Here is a 25,906-nt window from a genome sequence, read left to right on the forward strand (position 1 = left end):
AGCCTGAGCAAGAGCGAGACCCCGTCTCTACTATAAATAGAAAGAAATTAATTGGCCAACTGATATATATATATAAAAAAAAAAATTAGCCGGGCATGGTGGCGCATGCCTGTAGTCCCAGCTACCCGGGAGGCTGAGGCAGAAGGATCACTCGAGCCCAGGAGTTTGAGGTTGCTGTGAGCTAGGCTGACGCCACGGCACTCACTCTAGCCTGGGCAACAAAGCGAGACTCTGTCTCAAAAAAATAAAATAAAATAAAATAAAAAAAATAAAATAAAGTAAATGAGGTGAAGTTTGAGTTGAATTTTGAAATATACCTGGTAGATTAACAGTTGGATAAATTGGAGGAAATAACTCTGGGAAGTCAAGTGACCTTAAAACAATTGCCTTAGGAGATCAGATATTTGCAAGTTATGTATTCATTATGATCATTAAAATATCTGCAAAAGAGATAGTTGACTTATTTCACTTACATCAACTCCTAAATACTCCTGTTTAATTATTCATTGATAAAGAAAACAACTATATTCTGAACAACTAAGAAGATCCATATTAACTTACTACAATTTAATTGAGTATTTGTCATATTGAGGTATAAAAGAAAATAAGCCTTTTACATATATAAATACTGTCTACTCTCAGATTTCATTTCTTCCTAAGCAATTTCAGTTTTTACAGACAAATTTCTAGCCATTAAACAGAATTTTCTTTTCTCAGAATTATGTTGTTTTATGTTTCTACATGCTATCTTAATTTCTAGAACTTTCTATAAATATTATAAATATAAATATTATAAATATAAGATAATATAAATATTATAAATATTCTCTTTAGTTTTGATATCTTTAATATATTCATGGTTTAGGATTGTGTTTACCTCCATAAACATGTCAACATATTTCCATTTCTTTATACTTCTTTTTAATGTATCAGATGGTATTGAATTATACTTTTCTTAGCTTATCTTATTATTCTTAAAATTGTATTTATGGTTGTGTTTCAACTCTCACCAAATAGATCTGGTTGGGAAGTAAAAATTAATAAATAAGAAAATTAATTAATAAAACCATTCTGAACATGTTTAAAAATCTTAAATTTAACTTCATCTATAGTTACTAAAGTAATAAATTTATCAGTTGAAAATAACTTCCTTAAATGTATTCTATTATAAGAATCTCTCTGTAATGATATACTTATTATATCATACCCATATCATTTGTTTCTCTGAAGTTTAGTATTTCCCACAAATCTAGATCAAGTCAATGAAAACATAAATACTTAAACAAAATTATGGTAAGATGAACATTATAAACTGAAGAGCTAAAAAATAACAACTCCAGTACATTTATTTCCCAAAATAGCTATTTCTATGGGTACTCAGAATAGTCTTCTCCGACTAATTTATCTAACTAATATTCTTTAAGGATAGTAAGTAATCTGTATCTACCCGAACAATAATTGTTAAAATTCTATTCTTTGCAGATGAAATATGGATACCCTTGAAGACATTTTGTTTCTTATTTTCTGTTACTAATATATACAGATTTATAGTTTTGATCTGAGTATATAGTACATAATAGTTTAACACATTAAGTGCCATGTGAGTTGTATTTAACTCACGATAGTTTTGAGCCTGGGGCCCATGAAGCATATGTAACTCACACGTCGCTACCTTCAGAGCCACATGAACGGTTTTTCAAGTTGCGTATAATTCACACACAGAAAACAATAAAATAAATAACAAATTTTTCATTAAATTAGAAAGGATCATGTTGTTTTTGAAGTTTTTGTTCTATTTTTGTAATAAAACACCATGACCCCAAGGAAAAAAAATTTTCTAGTGTGGCAGTCAATGTGTTAAACAATATATAATTATAGACTGATAGAATGCCAAAATTAAGCAGAGAGGGCAAATGTGAGAATTATTTAATACATTTATTTCTATATCTGATAAAGGAGAAAACATAAGGATTCTTTTTAGGTAAATATAACAGATTCACATGTATTTTCTTGCTAAATATAATTTTTTATATTTTATCATTTTTATACCTGTATTTTCATATCTAATATACAAACAGAAAAACTATATATGCAGTTAACAAACCTGCAAATATGTAAAGTTTTAAAATAGTTATAAAGTGAATGGCCAGATAACCATCACACAGGCCAAGAAAAAAACATTGCCTGCCCCAAGAAACCCGCATGTGTTCCTTCCAGATCATAACTTCTCCCTCACCAATAAAATATAAATATCCTGACTTTTGTGAAAATAATTTATTTGCTTTTCTTCATAGTTTTTTCCAAATAGACTCTACATACAAGATAACATATGCTTCAATTACATAAAGTTCAAAAGTTTAAAGTTCAAAATTTCTGCTTTTTTACATTAATATATGTCTTCAAATGCTATCATCTTCTTTAATTCATCCTAACTATATTTTGGCTTAGAGAATAGCAAAATGACATCCTTGTTTTATTAACTTCTTTGCATCTCTAATCATAAAAATATAATATTGAACTCTTGGTGCCAGTAAACTCATTTATTTGAAAACTTATGCATAACAAGAATTTATGCTCATAAAAGGCTCTGAAGGCATAAGTAATAAAACCAAATTGACTAATGCAAGCTCTAATTTATCTGTTTTTAAAAATAGGTTATGTAAAACATACTTAGAGGGGTAGAAGACTACTTCTGGAAAATTTTTATTAAACTCACAATCATATTAACTATAACAATAAACCAAATCTGTAAATCCATTCTTTCTTCCATATATATTAATATATATTTATGTTAAACCTTTGTACAGTATTATTCAGTGAAAATTTAGCTCTTCTTTGTGAAGCGAACAGATCACCTAACCTCTTTTTTTTTTTAATTTTCCTCAGTAACTTAATCTATAAATAAGACTAATACCTTTCACAGGATGCTTGTGAAGGTCAACACTTACTATAATAAAATCCCTCCACTCTGCACTAATGCCCACATCCTCTGTAATTCTCATGTAACTGCTGCATTGAGATACATTAAGCTTTTCTGAAAGAGCCAAACTTTCTCTTTATTCTGGGCATTTGAATATATCTCCCTGGATACTTTTCCTCCACTCTTCCCCTGGCTAACCTTACTCATCACTCAGGTGTCTATATACATGCCCCATTTTGCAAGAAGACTTCCCTGACACTACCGCCACCACCTCCCCACATATGGAGTAAGTGTACTTTCTAGGTGCTCCGGTAGTACCCAAAGCTTTATGTCTTGGGCTATGTGCACCTAGAAAGCAACAGCTCTCTATTTCATCTATGGTATATGTGTATACAGTGCCTAAGCACAGGGCTAGGAGCCTAGCAGAGCACTCGGCCTTGTATCTAGCATACATGGTATTGAAGTGAGGGAATGTCTGCATAAATAAAAGGTATGTTAACTGAGAGTATAAAGACTCAATTCATGAAAATAATTTATTTTGAAACATTTTAGGTAGGGAAGAGGAACAATCATTCTTCTGGGAGGCATACAGGTGATAGTTCTGTCAATCCAGGCTCACCAAAAGATAATGATGAGATATGGGGAACCACTTAACATCAGTCCTGCCCCCCTGGCTTTGTTCCTACTCTTATTTGGCAGTGGTAATATCTACTGCTATAACCCCATCTGCTATAGGACTCTCTCAATATTCACCTGCAATGGTGACAATTAAGCTGAGATTTATCTAGTTTATACATGGGAGACAGATGCCTCTGCTTCTTGTAGCCTCTGAATCATATTGATCATAATTATGGTAGTTTTATGTTTTCGATTTATTGAGTAGACTCATGAAGCTGGTTGTAGACAGTCTCTGAAACTATATGAAATTGTATAAGATGCTTTGAAAGCAGGATTCATGAAAATGATGATGTTCAACATCCCTTCCGCTAACATCATCATAGGTATAAATTAGAAAGTGATACTAGCCAGCTGATGAAATTCTGCTGAAAAATTTAGGAAACCTGACTATTCCTCTAAACCATGTAATAGATGTGTTATGAGATTACATCAACTCCTCCCCAATCTGGACAGTGGAAAGAATACTAAAAAGCAAAATTGTGTTTACTTAGTTTATTTTTGACCAAGTGAGCAAAAAAATAGCTTTTAAAAAGAATTACTAAGTAATACATGAAATTATCATTTATTTGAGGTAAAATAGCATCCACCAATTTTAATGAATGATCTATAGTACCAGCAAAAAGTTTAGTTGTATCTAATAGTTGTAGAATTTTCAACATACAGAATTTAATTTTCTCCCCCCAAAATAAAGACTTAAGTGCAAATTAGGGGCAAGGAAGAAGGAAAGTAGAAGGAGAAAAGATAAGGGGGAGAGTAGGAGAGTAGAGGTAAGAAGGTAAGAGGAAAATTTAAAAGAGAATGAGAGGCAGATAGAAAGACAAAGGGATAGAGAGAGAAGAGAGAACAGGAGAGGAGGAGAAAGGAAAGAAATGTAATCTCTTATTGTTGTGAATATGAGTAAGGTGTTCAGTGGTTTACATAGTATGAATTATCTGGATTGAATAATTGCACTAACCCTGATTCTTTTATAATACTGCAAATAATATTTTTGTTTTATAATGGTAGATTCTCATAATATTTCTGGACTTAACAGGATTCTGCTGTTATTTGGAGAGTGTTTTATATTCATCCAAGGCCTGATTAAGCTTATTCTTTTCTAAAGAGAATAAAAGCTAAAGGCTATAATTTTAGCTGGCATTTTTTTCAATATCTATTTTACTTTTAACATCCAGAATTCTAACAATTGTACATCTGAACTTAACTAGGGCACATCAAAATCACACAAGTTTTCCAAGGAGTCTTCCTTTAGAAAATATACATCTCTTTAGTTCTTAATTGTTTAATCTTTTGAGTTAGTATTCACAAACACTTCTTAAACATTTTAAAAATAGGTAGCACGAAATGTTTATCTATATTAAACTTTATTTCATTTGTAATTTAATTCAACAATTTTCCTAAGGCAATAGATACAAGACTCCATGCTAATAAAATCTTGTTAATATAGTTCTGAATAAATATTTTACTATTTATATTTTTCATTATTTCACAAATTGCTTTTGAAAACAAAGTGCCATAAAATATAAAGTGCAAGTTTGCTGATTAACTTTTGTATCAGAAACCTCATTTCACCATGTGGAAACAGAGATAAGGCAGTCTATAGTAGTTTCATATTCAAGTCTCAATAATGATAATTGCAACAGTAGCTTTAAGTATACTTCTTCTACCCTAAGGAATATCTGTGAGAAATAACACCATCAATAGCACAACTTTTGAATACAAAAGAGGCTTTGAAAGTATTAGAATGAACATAGCATTAGAATGCTTTATTTGTTTATACAGAATTAGTCTCAGCATCCAGTGTACACTGAAACTTCTAGAAGATATGCTCAGAAGAAGTGCAATTCCATGATAAAATCAAGCAGCATAAATATATAGCCACCCTACTTATGGTGATACAGATGTGGAGGGAGAGGATCTTCTCCAGCTTTCCTCCATTAGCACCACAAAGTTGCTGGTAATTTAAAATGCCTTTTCATTTCTAGGCTGTTCAGCGCAAAATCAGCAGCTGGAAGTTTGCCATATGCATTGTAGATCCACTGTCATTAATATTAACTACATACTACTGTAGTAACAAACATCCTTCAGAACCTCTTATATGCACTCATTAATTCCCCAAATACAACAAATCAATTTTCAAGCACAATTGGTTATAAATGCAAAAACCATAATGAACTCAGAAACCAATATTATCATCATATAGTATTAGTGTATGATGCTTAAACTGCCATCATTTGAGAACCTTCTACATTTTCATTGACTTAACCACTTCGGTACCAGCATTGACTATAGTCGACAGCCACAGATGAACGTGCACAGCGACTTTAGCTGACAGCCATGGTATGACTTTTCTAATTTTTCAGTTATCAAAATAAAATTATGAACATTTAAAAATAACATAATGAAAACATATATGTATGTGTTACCTATTCTGATTTACATTACAAATAAAGCTGCCTGTAAAGTAAAACAAGCTTTCAGTGCTTTAAAGCTTTCCTCATCACACAAAAGCAAAACGCATCCATCCAAACTATCGTATGGACTATGAGTGCTGGCTGTGGGCAAGGTTTCCCAGCCAGTGAGCACTATACCAAAGTGGTTAGTCAATGTGCTTTTAAATGAACAAGTCTAATTCTGTATATTGCACTTTAAGTGTCTTTAACATTGATTTTTCACCTTATTACATGTATGTCTTAGATTATACAGATGAACGGGAAGACTATGCACTACATCTTTCCTCATGCAAGGATAAAAATAACAAGAGACTCTAAGGATCACACAGTTTCAGGTAAAGCAAATCAAATAATCTAGCCTTTTTTAGTCTAATGTCAGCTTGATGTATGCACATATATTTGGACTTCAGTTGATATGGCTCATTAAATTTTAGAAAACATCACTTTTGCTATTAAAAATTATATGTTGGAAAGTGTAAAAAAATATGTAGGGTATACATTTGAACATAAAAACATGAATGACATGATCATTAATATGAGGAGTTACTAAATGGTATATATTTACCTTATTCTTTAACTGAATTTTTTTAATATGCATGCTATTAGCAATTCTCCATAATCATTGCTTTATTAAGTAATATGGTCAGTTTTATGAGTATAAAACAGTCTTATACAGGAAGTAAAAACCTATCTTGAATTCTTCTAAGGAACAAATTTCCCTTTACCTGCTCAATTTGAACACTGTCAATTATACTAGGTTTTTGTTTGTTTGTGTCCTTTTATAAACCAAAGCTGATGATGGAATTTTTAAACTTTTTTATTTTGAAATAATTTTGGACTTTCAGAAAATAATACAGACATTTCTGTTGCCCACTCTTTGCTCAGTTTCTCTAATGTTAACATCTAACCACAATAAAGTGATCAAACCCAGAAAATTAACATTGATGCGATACTATTAAAACATCCTTACGCAAATTGGAGTTTCCCACTAAACCACTGTTTTGTTTGGTTTGGTTTGGTTTGGTTTCCTGGTCTATGATTCAATCCAGGATCCCACTTTGCATTTAATTGTTTGACATGGCTCCTCCATCTCTGCCAATCTGATTTTTCCTCAATCTTCCTTCGTCTGTCATGATCTTGAAACTTTTGAAAGATAATAGAATTCTTATATGACAAATATTTCATTATTTGAATCAGTGAGATTAAATATAAATTTTTTCAAGGTTGATGAAGTTTCAAAAGATGAACATTACCTATATGCTCACTCAAGTATATTCTTTGAGTTGCATGGACTCTGTACATCAACAGAAAACATTCCTGAATATATATACATATATATGGATATATAGAGATAGTAGATATAAAAGGTATATGTATTGTTTTTTTAAAGTACTAATATAACAAAGAACAAAGGAGGTATTTCTTCAGTGCAATTGCTGTGTTCCTTGCAGATTTTAGAAAATGGAACATGTGGATGTAGAATAGGTTTTGCTTTGAGCAATTTTCCTCTCTTTATTTTCATAGAGAATGAATCGATTAGGAGTCTAATGTTGTTTTCCTTTTAAGAATAGGTAATTTTTCTTCTGCCAGAGACAGATAATTCAACCTTTCATAGTTTTAATGCTGCTCAGACTGTATTTTAAGTACTGATGAAAATTCCAGGGGTGAATCTTAAAACCTAGGGCTTTTTTTGTAGAAGTAATTACTTGCTAAAAACTATTGCAGTCCTCCAGCTCATAAAGCAAAACAACATAATACTTTCCAGCAATGCCAAAATTATTTTTTTGTGATGGACAATAAAAATATTCAGATCATTTTTTCTAAATCGTCAGTACCCAGTTTCAATGTACCTATTTTCTAGCTGTATTATTGTTTTTATGCTATATTAAGGGACTTATCCCCTCAACCTTATTATTTATTTTTTACAACACATTATTTTTCTTTTTGCTTCTTTTACTTCAACTAGAAAAAAATTTTTAAAATGTAAGAATAACAAAAAGTGCTATTGATTTCTTGTTATAAATATTCTAGTCTCAAAACTGAATTCAGTTTCCTCTGTATATAGATTTTGCAGAATGAGAAAAGAGGATTATTGGTTTGAACAACAAATTTGCTAGCAATGTACTATGTCATCTCTCTGCATGATTCTTTTTCTTCTGATAAAGAACAACTAATACTACCAAAAATAATAGTAAAAATAATTTCTTGTTATGTTTAACCTGTACTACTGAATATGTTTAACATGCGTCCTTAGGAACAATAATCTCATACTAAATTAAATGCTTTGAAAAAATATATATTGTTTTCAAATGAGTTTTTAGTACTTTAAATTTCTTTAAATATATGTATATGTAAGGCTACAGCCAGAAATGGCATATTTGACAAACAGAGTTCTAAACCAGTGGCAGGGAAACACTGGCAGAGAGCACTTACCCACCTGACTAGTCCCTATGTCATTTGCTGCCCAGCCAAAAGCATAGTTTGATTGACTGAATTATTTGGTGATATTAGGATTTATTGTTATTTCTTAGCTATAGTTGTCATATATATGTTAATGTTTTTAATTTAGTACATATTTTTAATTGACAGATAAAATTGCATGTATTTATCACATACATGTTTTATAAAATATTATAAAAGATACACAGTATTTCTACTATCATATGTAACCCAAATGAAAATTCAGTAATGACCATTTTCCACTCTGAAAGAAGAGGCATATTATATTTTATTCTTCACTATCTCCTCAGTTAATATCTTTATGTTGTTTCACAAATGCAGTATATATGTAACAAGTTAAAATGTATATGTACAATCTTCTATAAAATGGTCCATAACTTTTTTGAAATTGATCTTTTAACTTTTAACTACAAAGATGTAGTTATAGGCATTTATCAACAACTATACAATGGTTTTGAAAGTCTTTCTTGAACAAAGCATAAGGCAATAGAGTAGGGAGAATCAGTAATGAGTTTGGATATTATAAAGACCTGCATTGGAATTCAGCTTGAACACTTATTTAAATTTTGAGTGTAAATCTGTTCATCTGTAAAATAAGACAGACTCCATGTATCTCACATAATTGCAAGTGGACCTAACACAAAATCTTGTACTTACTATATACTCAACAAATGTTATTTCCTCTTCTCTTAAAGAGAAATGAACAGAAAAAGTAAAAAAAAAAAAAAAAAAAAAAATGTAATGTGCAAAAAATGTCTTCCTTTTTTTCTTAAATTTAGAACTCCATTTTATGGTTCCAGAAACACAGCTGTTTGAAACAAGCCAAAGAAATTCTTCTGATTTTAAAAAAGGCATTTGCTATGTACAGTTTCATAATGGACTGGCTACATCTGCAAAGCTAGAAAGCCTAATTAGCAATTATAATAGTGAAGAACATTATAAATGTTGTTTAGTTTCAAAAGATAGCTGTGTCTTCTTAGGAAATAGTGGCTCATTTTCTGTTCTGCATTAGTCACTGTCTTTATGAGCTTTCAAAAACAGGAGACAAATTATAACAGAAATTATTGGATCCTAGTTGGTAGCAATACCATATGTGGGTAGCTCTTTATTATGATGCTGATGATTATCATTATTATTATTTTTACAGCTTTATTGAGATACAATCATAAATATACATTGTTAGCATACAATTCAATGATTTTAATAAAATTATGGAGTTGTACAACCATCACTTGAGTCTTGTTTTAGAAATTTCCAACACTACAAAAAATTCCCTAAAGCCTATTTTGCAATCTCTGCTTCCAGAGTCCCTTGCCCAGCAACAACTACTCATTTCCTTTGCTTTTTCTAAGCATCTGATATAAATGGAATCTTTCCCTTTGGCTTCTTTCACTTTATGAGCATCTTTAGGTTAGTTTGTCTTGTAGCATGTATCAGTGGTTTGCTCCCTTTGATTGCTAAATATATTCAATTGTTTGTAGAGTCTACATTTTGTTTTTCTATTAGATTTTTCCCAGTTTTTTAATATTTGCAAGCAAGTTTTAATGTGGATATATAGCATGTTATTTTTGTTGAGTAGTTTCCTTGATGTAAATTTCTGGGCTATATGGTTTCTGTATAACTATTTAAGAAACTGTCAAATAGTTTGCCAAAATGAGTGTACCATTTTACATTCCTGCCAGTAATGTCATGTTCCACTTTTTTCATGTCATTGCTAATACTCAATAATGTCTGTCTTTTGGGTGGGTGGAGGTGATATCTTGTTTTAATTTGCATTACCCTAATGACTTATGATTTTGAGCATCTTTTTTTTTAATGTGTTTATAAACAATGCATATATGTTCTTTGGTGAAATGTGTATTCAGATCTTTTGCCCATTATTTATTTGGGTTGTTTGTCTTCTTATTGAGTTGCAAGAGTTCTTTATATATTTTGGGTACACGTTTCATATAAATATGATGTGCATATATTTCCTTCCAGTATGTGTCTTATCTTTTTATGTACTTATAGTGTCTTCAAAGCATAAATTTTACATTTTAATAGAATCCAATTTATCCATTTTTTTTCTTTTATGGACCATGCTACTCATGATATCATATTAAAAACTCTTTGTTTTTATATGATATTAAAAATTCTTTGTTTTGTGACCTATTCCAAGGTCACAAGATGTTTTTTATATTTTTTACCAGAAGTTTTATACATTTCAGTCTCTGACCTACTTTGTGTTTATTTTGTATATGGTATGAGGCAGGGGTCCAAGTTCATTTTTTTTAAACACAAATGCATATAAATTGTGTAAGCAAGTTTTGTTCAGAAAAATTCCCCCATTGAATTACCTTGGCATCCTTGTCAAAAATCAATCAGTCATTCATATAATTATTTATTTCTGGATTCTCAGTCTTGCTCCATTGGACTATATGCCTACCTGTCATTATAACAATATTAAACTCCCTTGATTAATATAGTTTTATATTAAGCTTTGAAATCTGGTAGTATAATTTGAAAGTATAACTATTTGCTCCCAATACAAATAACATTTTCCTCTTTTCTTCTTAATTACAAAATGATACATATTTACAATGAAAATCCACAAACTTAAAATAGAAGGGATTTAGACAGATTTATATTCAGACTCTAGATGGAGCATGGTAAGAATAGTTCTATCTATCCTATTGATATTTCTGAAGGATATAATATTAGTAGATTAGAAAGCAAACAACAAAAGTAGTCTCATGTTCTACCTCAATAAAAATATAAAAGTACTAAAAGTACAATTTTGCCACCTTCTATAACCATTAAATCTACTTTAAATTAAATGGAATTACAAAAAGCAGAGTTATAATAAATAAAGGACTATCTCTCATTATAAACAGTAGATATATAATACTGAATATGAATTCAGCCTTATACCAGATATAAGGCAGATGTGGGAAAAGTCTGTGGCAAGAACCCTGCTTAAAGAACTTACAAAATATTTGAAGAAGTGGAATTACTATACATCAAACAGTGAATACATGAAACTGTATATTGAATATTTAAAAATGTGTTACAAACTATATGTATACATATATGTATGTGTAAAATTTATTACACTGTTTCTCTTCATTTACTCAAAGAATTTTACCAATAAAAAAACATTCTTCCCCATTTCCTGATGAAGATTTTTGTTACTTTGCCTCCTCTTTGCTAGAGACCTCAAAGGCAAATCCCCACCTAGCTTTCAGCTTACATAAGCTAAATGGCTAAATGTGTCTGTCATTCTCAGCCTTCTTGTATGTGTACATATAAATGTACATGTATGCATGTGTATTTATATTTTTATACAACAGTATAATATGTGATATATATTCCCTATATATCAAAATATAGTAGTGGTGATAACTATAAAGCTAAAATAAAATCCATCATAATTTTACAATTTATATTTTCTTCCTACCTTTTTATATACATATACACACATACTAAAAGTCGAAAGTATATTGTAATGAATTTCACATACATATGTTTAATATAGCATAAATTACCTAATAAAAACATTTTCTTGTTGTTACATCAAAAGTTCTTCACAAATATAAATTTAATGGCTAGTTGTATTATATTGTGCAGATATTTAATTATTAATATTTACTTCAACTATTCCCCATGATTGACATTCATGCTATTTCCCCCTTTCCACTATTATAAACATGCTACAATGAAAAAATGCTGCCACAATGCTTATTATTTCCTTAGAATATATTAACAGAAGTAAAATTACTGAGTAAAAGAAGAAGGACATCTCGATGTTCCTTAGACATCTTATCAAATTTCTTACCAGAAAAGTTCTGCCAATTTGCACTCCCAAACTAAGAAATTATTTTTCATTCAATGTTCACCACAGAAATTTAAAATGATAGAATTTTAACTCTATACCTGATACTGATGAGATGAGATCAAGAGCAGTTTATTAGTCACATAGACTCAAAGTTTGGGGGAGCAAGACAGCACATACAACAGAGTAACATGGGGGTTGTGCTTGGGAACAGTAAACAGCTAGGAGCTGTGGCAGGCAAGCTTTTTAATATCAAAAGGTTGGGATGCTCTTGGTTCCTGCAGGAAGATATGATTGGTTGGTTAAATAATTCCTCAAACTGGCAGGAAACTGAAACCTCTACTCAGGGATAAACAGAAACTGCATGTGACCCCTTGCTAAAGAGGATTGTTTGGCTGGGGGACCTCATCTGTCAGAGCAGAGTGGAGAGAGCAACTTGTGGTTTGCTCTTTGGTCTCCTTATTTCACTGTAAATTGAGACAGTACGCAATACTGAGTCTTAATCTTAGGCCTCAGACCCAATTAGCTCTGTTTATTTCCTCTCAGTAATTATTTATTGAATATGAAGGACAGTAGATTATTTGCATTTTGCTTGGTTTGGTTTAGCTATAATGCAGATTATGTAAAAGGAACCCTAGTATATAAAAAGTTAGGATCAGATCATGGTGAGCCAGGTAGACAAATAATGAGTCTGAATTTAATTTGATAGGCATTGTTAGCATCTTGAAATCATTGAAAATAGAGCTTCCTTTATGAGCTCTTTAAAAAAAATATTTTGTTTGCTTGAAAGTGGACTTCTAACAGAAGCTTAACCATAATGAAAAGGATACACGGTTAAAAAGAAAAGCTCGATCACCTTTGTTTGAGACTGCACTGCTGTTCTCAAAGATGGTATGGCAAATAAAGAGGAACTGGGGCAAAAATATAGTGAGCTACTCCATGTGGTTTAGATAAATTGTAGCTCATATCCACTTAACATTTCTCCAATATCATTTACATTAACATTTCATGAGAAAACTAATTTTGTTCAGATCAGCCAGCTCTTAAATAGAAAGTATTAAAACAATTATGGCATGTCTTCTGCTTCTCCTAGAAGCCCAAGAGAAGGTATAACTGTCACCTCAAGCACAGGTGCCTTCCATCCTAACTGCTGGAACTTCGTGGAACTGAGCAAATCCTACAAAGTGTGCTTTGATACCTAAGTTTCTTCCTGGCTTTTTCTCTTTTATTATTTTAACAGTCCAATTACATATGATTCAAGTTTTCATTGTACCTCTTATGTTTAGGAATAAATTGAGGATAAAACTATGGAAATAAAATAAGTTTCAGGTTTAGTCTCTTCTGAATTCACAATTTCTTCTTTGTAAGTTTTGGTGAAAAGTTGGATTCACTTCCTCAGTAACAAAGGTATTTTTATTGTCAGAACCGGTTCCACAGAAACATTACCACTTCTCCTGACATCTGTCAGGATAAATATTGCTTGTATATTGTATTCCTGCTAAGGAAGTGACATTATAGGGTTTGCTTCTAGCTAGAGGTAGTTTGACACATTTTTCCAAGCTCTCTTAATAAAATAAAATTAAAAGAATGAATAATTGATTCTGTGAGGAGACAGTGGAGACACTCAAGATATTTAACCTATAGGAAAGGGGGATAAATGGTAATATTAATGTGAAAATGTAAGGCATAAATGTAAAATGCATATGAATTGGCCATGGAGAAATAAATAGGCCAGATGAAATGGGACTCAATTAAAGGAATAAGGATCTATATTGATCTTCTAGAATATTTTCTTGACAATTAGAATGATGAGTGGAGGTGGAAAGGAAGATGTGGGAGTCCAGAAAAAGCAATGGGTTCTAATTTTAGCTTTTTAATATGCCGGACAACCCATGGCAAGTTTCTAACCCTCCTCAATGTTAGTTCTTTTGTCTTGAAAATGCTATGGATAGTACCTAAATCAAAATGTTATAAAGATGGTTTAAAAAATGATGCAAGAAAGCTACAGAACAGGTCAGACATGTAGGAAAAACTCTAGAAATATTAGAGGATACTGAAGAGATTGGGAAAAATCAAATAATATATTAAATATAAAATATTATATTGGCAGAAGTTACAAAAATCAGAGTCCATCTATTCAAAGTCACATATATTTTGAGATGTTTGAACAAATAAAAGATCAGTAAATTTGATGTAATAGAAAATTAGATGACAATAAATAAAAACAGCTCACTTTTTGTTTAAAGCAGAATTTCACGACGTCGATTTTTTTAAATTTTTTTTTATTTTTTAGCTCCCACATGTAAGTGAGAACATGTGAAGTTTGTCTTTCTGTGCCTGGTTATTTCATTTAACATAATGTCCTTTAGTTTCATCCATGTTGTGGCAAATACCAGGATTTCATTTCTTTTTATGGATGAATGTTTGAATATTTTAGCCCAATTATCTAATACCATGTAATACATTATTATCCATTCCAGATAGTAGTAGTAATTTTTAATATAGTAATAAAAATAACCAAAAATAACTAACTCTTTAGTAAAAAAAAAAAAATCCCCTGATATATATAGGGAAGCAGAAATGTTGAACTGTGTTGAATACCTCCTTCACTAAAAGCAAATTGATTTTGATGAGAACAGGCTCAGCCTGTATGTAGTGTAAAAATAATCTGGACATCAGGATTTTATTTATATCCTCAAAGTGACTCAGCAAATTTAGAACTTTTCTCTCTCAATTAGTTTCTCAAACCCTTCCAAAAATAGTGCTTCTTATCATAGTCATTGTTACCAGGTATGTATGTACTTTATTCTTTATAGATATTCATACCAAGATATAAGATATACAAATATTAATTTAATTACTTATTCACTTAACAGATAATATGTGCAATTCATATTTATAGTATAATGCTAAAAGCTGTAGTATTAAAAAATTTAAATTCTGTCTTTTTAATGTTTAATAGATATAAACATGCATAAAAATTTATGCAGCAATTAAAAAATAGAAATTATACTAAGAAAACAAACATTTATTTCTCAACTAATCCGTTGCAGCTACAGATTAAACTGTACAATATGACTTGTGGGCTATCTAAGCCAAAAAGCATTTTGTCTCCTAAGTTTGATTGAAACAAACTAGCTCCCAACACCTTTTTTCATATCTTGGTAGTTTCTTCTTTTAATGATCTGGATGCACCCTCTCCCATCACTCTCCTCTTTATAACTGAATGGGGTAGGAGGCAGTAGAGAGTATCCTGCTCTCAAACCCATGCCTGCTGATTCCAAAGCAGATGCACTGGCATGAACCAGACGGAGATGCTCTGCTAATTTACTCATTTGGAGTAAAGATGTGGGCTTCACTCTAGCATCCTTTATATTAGCTGCACTGCCTGGAGTGCTTAACCTCTCAAAGCCTCGTATTCCTCACATGTAAAATATAGGGTTTGGGGGCACATTTAGGTCTGTTTGCTCTGTTATTTCAAGATCCAATGAGATAATGTACTTTTAGAGGCATTTTCTAAAATAGAACATAATATACATATGTTATCTTTAACATCATTATCATTGATTCATTAGCCCCACTTGGAGAAAAATAGACTTTTATGTATTCATACATTTATTATTCATTCCATTATATATTTAATGCTGCCTAGATACCATGTACTTGCTACACACATTATCCCAGAACCCCAACATTACACAACTGAACTCTTTCTCTTTGTTTATTATGGACAAAATGTTATTCTTTTACGTTCCCTTGTTCCTTGCATTCTTGCTGTTCTTATTTATCACTGTTCAGTTACTGTTATAACTACTAAGTACAAATGTCTTACAAGCTTTGCTACCAGATTAATGTCCATATGTATTGTGTGCACAGAAAACTCTGAATATAACTTTTATTCTTGTATTAGTTTTCTATTACTGCAAAACAAATTAGTAGCTTGAAAAAACACACATTCAGTATCTCATAGTTATCATGGGTCAAGTATCAGGCATGCCATTACAGGGTCCCCTTGTCCTGATCTCACAAGGCTATAATCTACATTAGCTAAGCAATATTTCTTTCTGAAGCTTAGGAGTCCTCTTCCAAGCTCATGCAACTGTTGGTAGAATTCACTTTCTTGCAGTTGTGGAACTGCATTCCTTCTTTTCTTACTGACTGTCAGCCAGGAGCCACTCTGTTCCTCACCATGAGGCCCTCTCCCAGGCCCTCAGATACATGGCAACTTTCTTCTTGAAGGCCAGCAGGAGAGTCTCTCATTCTAGTCCGCTGAGATGGAGTCTTATATAATATAAAGTAATCATGGTAGTAGCTATCCATCACCTTTGCCAGATCCTATTGATTAGAAGCAAGTCACAAGTTCTGCCTGAACTCAAAGGGTGAGGATTATGCAGGAAATGGCTCATTAATGAACATGGTGGAGTCTGTCCACCACAATCCCATATTATGTCAAGAAGTACAAAAGAGAACACTTAGTACTTAATTTTGAATTAGAATGGTGTTTTTCTTCCTACTTACATTTTATGTAAGGAAAACTGACATTTCAGAAAGTACATTATAGCTTTACACTAAGTTTAAGCTATTTTATTTCTAGTGTCATTATAGGATTATATCAGTATCTGCCAATAAAACAGTTTTCTTTAACACACATAGTGAATGACCCCCACCCCTTTGCCTGGTCTGGCATCAATGACATTAGTATCTAAACAATTTAGTATTAGGGCCAGACCTATAAACTGACCATACTTTCTAATTTTGTAACGTCTAATTTCATATCAATCATTTTGGTTTAGACCCTAAGTACTCTAAATGGAATAAATTTATTTTTAATTCTTTTTAGGAAGTATCAGGAAAACCCTTTAGGTTTAGTCCTTATGCTTCCAATTTTGTAATTTTCTTATATAAGCTAAAAAGAAGGACAAAAGAAAAATTTTACGCCATTGCGTGAATGAAGCCAAGCATTTATGAATGTGTCAGTCCTGGAAAATTTTCTTGGTGGGAATTATTTCTGAAGTACATCAGGAAAAGGAAATTCTATGTACTTTGAGTAAAATTACTTTGACAGCATATGCATTATCTGTCATTTGGAAAGTGTCTTTCCACAAAGCCAAAATACCAATGTAATTTGATGTGTATTTTTTACTTGTCACATTTCCCATGCCAATGGCCATCTCAGTCACACGGCAGGCCAACTTGGATTCATCTCATGCAATATGGTGTGAGTATGGATAAGGTTTTATACAGTCTTTGAATCACACATAACATTTTTAATCTTAATATTATTTACATGAGATTAGAAAAGACAAGTGTGAACTAAAGTTCATGGAAATGTTAAATATGAGATGAAATGTTCTCTTTAAATCTTTCATGAACATAAAACATATATATTTAAAACTAGGAAAAAAGATGTTAAACAGCAGTTTTCATGCCTGGAGCAATGGCTGGGTAAGAAAAAGTTAATGGGAATAGCTGAGTTTATAATCTGAATGCTCAGGTTTGGAGGGAGATTACACTTGGCATGAGTGTTGTGTTTTAATTTTGATATTGCTGGTAACTGTCAAGTATGGGTTGTTATTAAGGTGATTAATATGCACAGTTGTGTTTGTAGAAATGTTTTTCTTTTAATGAGCAAAAATTAGTAAAGAAAGAAAAGTAGTGAAAAATTCCTTAGGTCTTTATGTTTGAGCATTATTAATGAATAAATTATAGCATTTGATAGGACAGAAAAGGGAAATTATTATGGATTTTTAATATAATTTGGCTTATTTTCCTAAATATTTACATGGGTAATTTATAACATAGAGATACGTAGGCGAAAAAATATAAAAATAAATTTTCACAGCCTTACTGAAGACTATAATTAATGTGTAAACTACATAAAATAAATTTAATTAAACTGTTCTTTGGGGACTTTTCCATTATTCTTGGTATTTCATAATCATTAATATATGTATAGATAATCTGCCGTATTTTTTAGCCCAACTAATGACATGTCTAAACTATGCAATATATTTTCATTCTGTGATAACTTTATTATGAAAAATAAACAAAAAAAAAATGTTTTGGGGACATGATCTCGCTGTCACTCAGGCCAGAGTGCGGTGGCGTGATCATAGCTCACTATAGCCTCAAACTCCTGGGCTCAATTGATCCTCCTGCCTTAGCCTCGAGTAGATTAGAGGGACTAGAGACAGGAGCCACCATGCCCAGCTAATTTTTTAATATTTTGTAGAGATAGGATCTCACTATGTTGCTCAGGCTGGTCGTGAACTCCTGACCCTCAAGTGATCCTCCCACCTTGGCCTTCCAAACTGTTTGGATTATAGGAGTGAGCCACTGTGCCTGGCCACAAAATTGATTTAAAACTGTTATTCATAAGATATAGGATGTTCACTAACACATATTTTACTTTTCTTTGGTGCTTAGATATAGCATATGATAATATTGAAATTGCACAAGTATTTTTATTTTATCTAAACTTAATGCTCTAATTATAACTTCATAATTATTATTTTAATGTTGACAATAGAACATTTTTTCTGATACTCTAGAAGACCAGCATTTTTAATGTGATATATTAACAAACATAAAATTAGATTTAAACTGCAAATTTAAATGCAAATGTAAAAGGCTTTTTTTAGTATGCTCATTTTTTTTATGTGTACCTTATTTTAAAAGTGACTACATAATAACCATATTTGTCAAATACTTGTAACATACATAGAGATTTAAAAAGACCAATGCATTTAAATTGTAATTCCTGCGTTAGTAGAGGGAATGCTTTTTCTAAATGGTTTTATTACTTTTATCATTGAACTCTTTTCTATAAATATTCCAACATATATTAAAGGTTTTCTAAATTCTAAATTTCCCTATAAGACTTCTTTAACCACAGTTGTGCTTATATGTTGTGAAATTACTATAAGTTTGACTTTTCTTTTTTTGTAAAGCACTTATGTTCTCTATAGTAACTATTGGTTTACATGTCTCTCTACCTTGTGAACTCAGTCTAATTAATAGATTTTGAAGTCTCACAACTACACTTTTAGCCTACTTCTATAAGATGTAACAATTTTAAGTCTGTTAATGAGGTCTAAGTACTATATATGTACTTTTTGGGAAAAGAATATTTTAAAAGGTATTCAGACATATTGAAAGCCCAAAAATATGTGTCTACAATATCAGTGTTAAATAGGATCTGTCCTCATTTTTGTAACCGAGTGGTTTCTATAGAAGGAATTCTGCAAAAGGATTTCCTTGTTTTATTTTTATAACAATGTCAGTCAGAAATTTCTAAATTTTATGATTTAAAAATGCTAGATTGTGTTATAGTCCTATTAGATTTAAAATAATTAAAATACATTGCTTTTGTTAAAACATAGTTTCTCAACCTTGGCACTATTGACATTTTGGGCTAAAAAATTCTTTATTATACGAAGATGTTCTGTGTGTTGAAGGATTTTTAGCAGCATCTGTACCTCAGAGGGAGGCTACCGGCATCCTCGTATCTAGTGGGTAGAGGCCAGGGATGCTGCTAAAAATCCTATAATGCATAGGGATGTCTTCCTTCAATAAAGAATTCTCTAACCCAAATTGTCAATAATGGGACTGTAGCACAATCTAGAATTTTTAAATGATAAAAATTCAAAAGATTGACAACCAAAAATGCCTCTAGATACTGACAAATATCCCCTGAAGGGCAAAGTTACTCTCAGCTAAAAAATATTGCTTTAAAGGAACTATAAAAAAATTTCATTATTTGTCATTATTAGGAAGTGTTTCTTACCTTTCAAAATCATCAAAGCCAAGGTCTTAACACCACTATTAACCAAAGTATAGTCATGCACTACATAATAGCATTTTATTTATTTATTTATTTATTTATTTATTTATTTATTTATTTTAGTGTATTGGGGGTACACATTTTCGTGTAGTGGGGGTACAAGTGTTAAGGTTACTTATATTGCCTATGCCCCACTCCCCCCTCGAGTAAGAGCTTCAAGCATGTCCATCCCCCAAACGTTGCACATCTTATTCTTTGTGGTTGTATATACCCATCCCTCCTGCCCCCTCCCACCCTCCCGACACCCGATAAATGCATAACAGCATTTTAGTCAATGGTGAACCGAATAGGTACTTCTAATATATCTTTTCTATGTTTTGATTTCCTCAGTGCTGTGTACATGTGCTAATTTTTAGCTCTTTAAAAGAATGCACAAACTAAAACTATTCATATTTATCTCAATTAGGCTTCTCATAATAATTATTCTCTATCATTTATCCATATGGCTAATTACAGAAAAGTCTGTACTGTGGAATAAGGAACAGTTATGAAGTCGTTCCTCAGTCAAGAATAATTTTATTGTGCCTTGTAGTAAGTGCCATGTTAATATACAAACAATATTAGGTAATGAGTTAAAGCTGAAAAATGAATAAGAACTTACAGGTTATGATCATGTTTTCACTTTATCACTACAATCATTTGTATGTTTGGATTATGCATTTTCAATTTATGATAGCTATTTACCTGTTTCTGTAAATAAAATGTTCCTTAATTCTATAAGTGAATTATATGCTCTGGGAACATCCTTTTATAAAATTTTGACAAAATATCTGGCCAAAATTTTCAAGGCCTTAGTATATAACTGAATATGGCTGAATTACAAAAATTGTTTTTAATATTAGATTAATCATTGTAGAGTCTGCCAAGATCTCAGAAAATTTTATATCAACTGTTATTAAAATCAGAATGATGTTCTTTTGTTCTTGGCATCCATTTCTAATAGTCAGGTTATATGTAGTTTTTGGGTACCAGACCTTTTATGTGCCCTATAACTTATAATAACTATTGTCCCTTGTTAAATAATTACTAAGAATTTGCTAATCTTTCAATACAGGTAATGGATTAGGAATTAGAATTGTGGGTGGTAAAGAAATTCCTGGACATGGCGGAGAAATTGGAGCCTATATTGCCAAGATTCTTCCTGGGGGAAGTGCAGAACAGACAGGGAAACTTATGGAAGGTAAGAATAAGGAATTTTAAAGTCAAATAAAATGAATGTACTCATATTCAACATATTTTAACTTAATATGCAAATTTTCTCATCCTTTACTGTCCAGGTAAACCTCTCTCCTTGTAGTTAATTGTGAAATATTACTATAGTATTGTAAACAAATAGATATGTCCACAAATACATTCATTTTATTTTCAATTGCATTGTCTTTTTGGCAGTTGACTAGCTACTGGAATATCTTATTTAAGAAATACTTAATCAAAATTTTTAACTGACTGGGGCAATTTTATTAAAAAACACTTTGGTTATCTAGATTAATGGTTCATAAATACCAAGAAAAATTATCTTAAAATTAGAGTTACAAAACATTCAGAAGACGATTCAGTACACACAAGGTTGAGTCAGCAAGCTATGGATGACCCACAGGCTGAATCCATCCACTGCCCGTTTGTATAAACAATGTTTTGTTGAAAACACCACCATGATCATTAATTTACATATCAAGTTCTGTGACAATAGGAGAACATTCATGACAGAGACTGTATGGTCCGCAACACCTAAAATATTTATTCTTTCACCCTTTGCAGAAAGTTTGCCAACCCCTGTACTAGGTACAGTCTATTTTTAGAGACTAATCACCTCACTACATCATAAGCATTTTAAAGTAATAAACTTTATAGATGTAGCTAATGGGCCATAAAATATATAATCATTTTTTCAGTAAAATATTACAGCTAGAATCTCAAAATACATAATGATAATTTTCAATTTTCAATCAGATGATATGGACACTTGCATATGCCAAACTCTCTAACATAAATATAGTTTGCAAACTTTTGAAGACATTGTGTATAATGAACATCATAAAGTAGATGCAACCTTTTTATTTTTACTCTAAATAAAATACTCATTTGGAAAATGTGTTCTTTTGTCATTTCATAGTTTAATAACATTTTGTCTGTTGTTTCTTAAACCCTTTAATTTTGTTAAAAATGATTCACTGTGATTTTCTTAAATGAAATAAAATATATTGGAACCTACCAAAAAAGTCTTTGGACATGTTTGGGAAATATTAGAATAAACACAAACTGGAGGCAGTATTTATTCACCATAGTATTTATACTGGAGTCAGCGTGGTCCATATCATTAAGGTATGCTGTACACATCTCTTCTCAACTTTGAATTCGGTCACGTCATGATGATAGCTTGAATTGGCCATGATAGGAGTATTTGCAATTTGGAAATAGGTACATGTTGTCAAGCAAACCCTTGTTGGTTTGCTTGCTTGCTTGTTTGCTTTCACAATTCCAGTTTACCAAACACATTACCAAGTATATAACCAAAAGCATATTAAAAATATCGTAATAGCATTCATAAAACAGGAGAAGTTAGGAGAGCTAGCTAGATAGCTACATGAAGGAAAAGACTATATGAATCAATAAATAACATTTCTGAGCAAAGCACTTGGTCAGTCTGAATTTTCTATGAATATAATCCTTTTATGCCCAATGCTAATCTTTTGGTGTTGCAGTCTAGTTCAGATATATGAATTGGGACCCATTTTTAAGGATGGGAGTGATAGGATCACTTCCATATAGTATACTCCAGAAAAAAAATTGAATATGCTATTTTTATTTTAAAATAAAATTTATTTACAATAATAACTGTGCCTGATATCATTTGGCAAAGATATTTGAATAATTTATAGATAAAATGTCCTACCCTTGTTTGGAATAACATCATGGAAATCAGCACATGCCACAATCAGGATGATTTTAAAGACAACATCAGTAAGTATACTATGATGATGTGTTCTTTGCACGTGGTAGCCTAAGTGGCCTTTTTTGAGTTCATGAGTTCATTTTTTATAAAAATAGATATGTTACAAACTCATTCAAGAGAGAAAATGAAAGTAAACAAAATTACAGTTGTGATTTTACAAGCTCTAAGACTTATTTAGGAACTAGTGGTTTTGCAGTTTATCTAATTGGTTTAAGTGAGAAATCATTAAAAACTACATGCATATTAAGGGTTTTTAAAATTATTTTATTCATTTGTTCTCTCAACATTTGGCCAAGGTGCCAAATTAGGCTTTTCTATGAGCATGGATCCTCTGATTAGAGTCCAGTTCTTGCATAACCCACGCCTACAATTTGTTATTTATGATTTACGGCTTTATTTATTCTTAGAACAAGGTCTTTAATAAACCAATTTTTAGTATTTCTGCTAGATTCATGATGCTTTCTTGACTTCCAGTATTTAAATACTATTTTTGAACATTAAATATTCTGGAAAATAACTTTAATGTGTGGCAAAACGTATCCTTTCTCCCACCCATATAGGCTATATTTAAATACAATGCTGTCACACTAGAATGATAAAGGTTTATTCTGTTTATGTCCAAATATTAACTAGCTTGATGGCTACTAATTTAATTGAGTATCCATTCACCTTGTTAATTCAAAAATATAGTGGTATATTTTGGTACTTTATAGTGGTATATTTTGGTACTTTATATTACATATGTTTGAGTATATGTGTGTGTGTGTTTGGGTTTTTTCTATAGTTTTATGCTTAATTTACATATGCTATCCCAAGAGCTTAGGGTCTTCAGCCTCAACCCCTAATAGATTATCCAAAAATACCAAAACAGTAAATGGTTTGAGATACAACCCTAATTTTTATGCCTGAGGTGGAGCCTCACTATAATAATACCAATTGTATATCACAGGAGGTTTTGTTTACTTTTAATTTTTAAAAAAATTTTCATGATTATCAATTTTTTAAATTTATTTATTGAATAAAATAAAGGTGATTAATATTCCATACTTGAAATTAATTTTTTTCTTAGAGAAAAATTATACATATTTGAATAAATAGATAGCACGGGTGTTTATATAGTTGAATTTCTCCATCTAGTTAATGAATTCCGTTATACATAGGAATTGATGATCTCTTCCAGATATATCTTTGCTTTCTGTATTTCTGAATCCAAAGCATATAGATTGTGCCCTTACAGATTCAACATTGTCTTCTAGTTGATTTAGTAAACATGAATGACAACTTGGTTGGCAATAGAATTCTTAGACTGTACTTTTTTCTACTCCAAACTACAAAGCTTCTGTTCAGAAAAGTTTGACTGGATCTACTGCTTTTTCTGAGTTTGTTCATTTCTCCTATAATAGGCTTTTAAAAAAATATTTTGGTATAACATTAATTTTTTATAATTACTTTTAATTGGCAAATAATAATTGTGTATATGGGTTACAGTGTGATGTTCTGATACACATACACATTATGGACTGCTCAAATCAGGCTAATTAACATATAACAAGTTTTTCAGACTTACCAGGGTCTGAAATTTTAACACTTTTGCAACACTCTATGGCATAGAGTCTGATTATGTTGACTTTCGGAAAACAAGAGCATTCTCAAATTTCCTCTAGCTTTCTGTTCTCTGGGCTTATTCATTTAAAGCATACTGACCAACCGTGGATTTTCTGATGCTCATAAGTCAAGTGCTGTTCTGAAAGTACTCACTTATGTAACCAATATTAAATGGAAAAAACATCATAGTAATTTTCTGAGGACTTCTCTGGTTATTTGGGGGAAAAAGATTGTTTTATTCAACCTTGTTTTGAAAAGTCTTTCTGAACAAGTTGGCCTATCTTGTTAAATAATGTAGGAGAATGTTGTGTTTCAGAATGCTGAGAGTTACCAATAATTATCTTTGTACAAGGATTAGGTAATGTTCACATAATTGGCTTTAAAACACTCCTATTAATAATATTAGAGTGTTCCATGTCCTAAAATAAAAAAAAATGGAGTTAGATTGTTCTATAAATCAAAATTTCCTGAACCAAACTTTCAGTTTGTAAACAACCTACAATGATTTTCTGAAAGAACTCAGGGAATCAGGTACTTGAGGGATCCTAATCTTCCAAAATCTTAAACTTTATTTCCCAATAACATTTAGTAAACATTCTTGAACAAATAATGGGCAGAGAATGATCTTTTGCTGTCTACTATTCTTCCTTTAATTGCATAAGATTAGTCTTTGTTCTGTTGAAAAAAACGAAGACAAAAGATCTGAGGAATTTAACTACAAATCAAAGTTTCTAAAGTACTATTTATTTCTTGCTATTTGTTTTAGGATTAAAATTTTAGAACTTTTAGAGCAAAGGTATTGGGGCTATAAAATGTTTAGCACTGTTGGAGTTTTAAATGGTGTATAATATTTTCTCTCATTTTGGTCTTTGTCATTGGTATTTCTTTTTTAATTAATTTGAGCATCTTAAACTACACTAGAATATATGAACTTTGAATGTATATATACAACTTGGCACTGTCATTTTAAATATTGAAATGGTTATAAATATTTTTCATATTATATCAATACCAAGTTCAGTATAATTAACACCTTCACTAATGGGCTCAAAAAATTAGATGCTTCCTCTGTAATAAACTTTATCTTCTCTAGACTATTTTACTTGGAAACCTACTCAATACCATCACAATTTTAGGAAGTTTTGAATTTACTCATTCTTCAAAAATAACTTTCTTTATATATTCT

General features: G+C 31.2%; 1 protein-coding gene across 8 annotated transcripts in view; it reads left to right on the forward strand.

Moving 5' to 3' along the window:
- PCLO (piccolo presynaptic cytomatrix protein) overlaps positions 1–25,906 on the forward strand; it is a 356,900-nt gene that overhangs the window by 226,838 nt on the left and 104,156 nt on the right. For all 8 annotated transcript variants that reach the window (XM_012779513.3, XM_076006473.1, XM_076006474.1 and 5 more), the window contains exons 9-10: positions 6,293–6,383; positions 21,217–21,342. In XM_012779513.3, coding sequence (XP_012634967.2) covers positions 6,293–6,383; positions 21,217–21,342 — 217 coding nt within the window. The remainder of the gene's footprint in view (positions 1–6,292; positions 6,384–21,216; positions 21,343–25,906) is intronic.

Source organism: Microcebus murinus, chromosome 9, assembly GCF_040939455.1.
Source record: "Microcebus murinus isolate Inina chromosome 9, M.murinus_Inina_mat1.0, whole genome shotgun sequence".
NCBI classification, from domain to species: Eukaryota; Metazoa; Chordata; class Mammalia; order Primates; family Cheirogaleidae; genus Microcebus; species Microcebus murinus.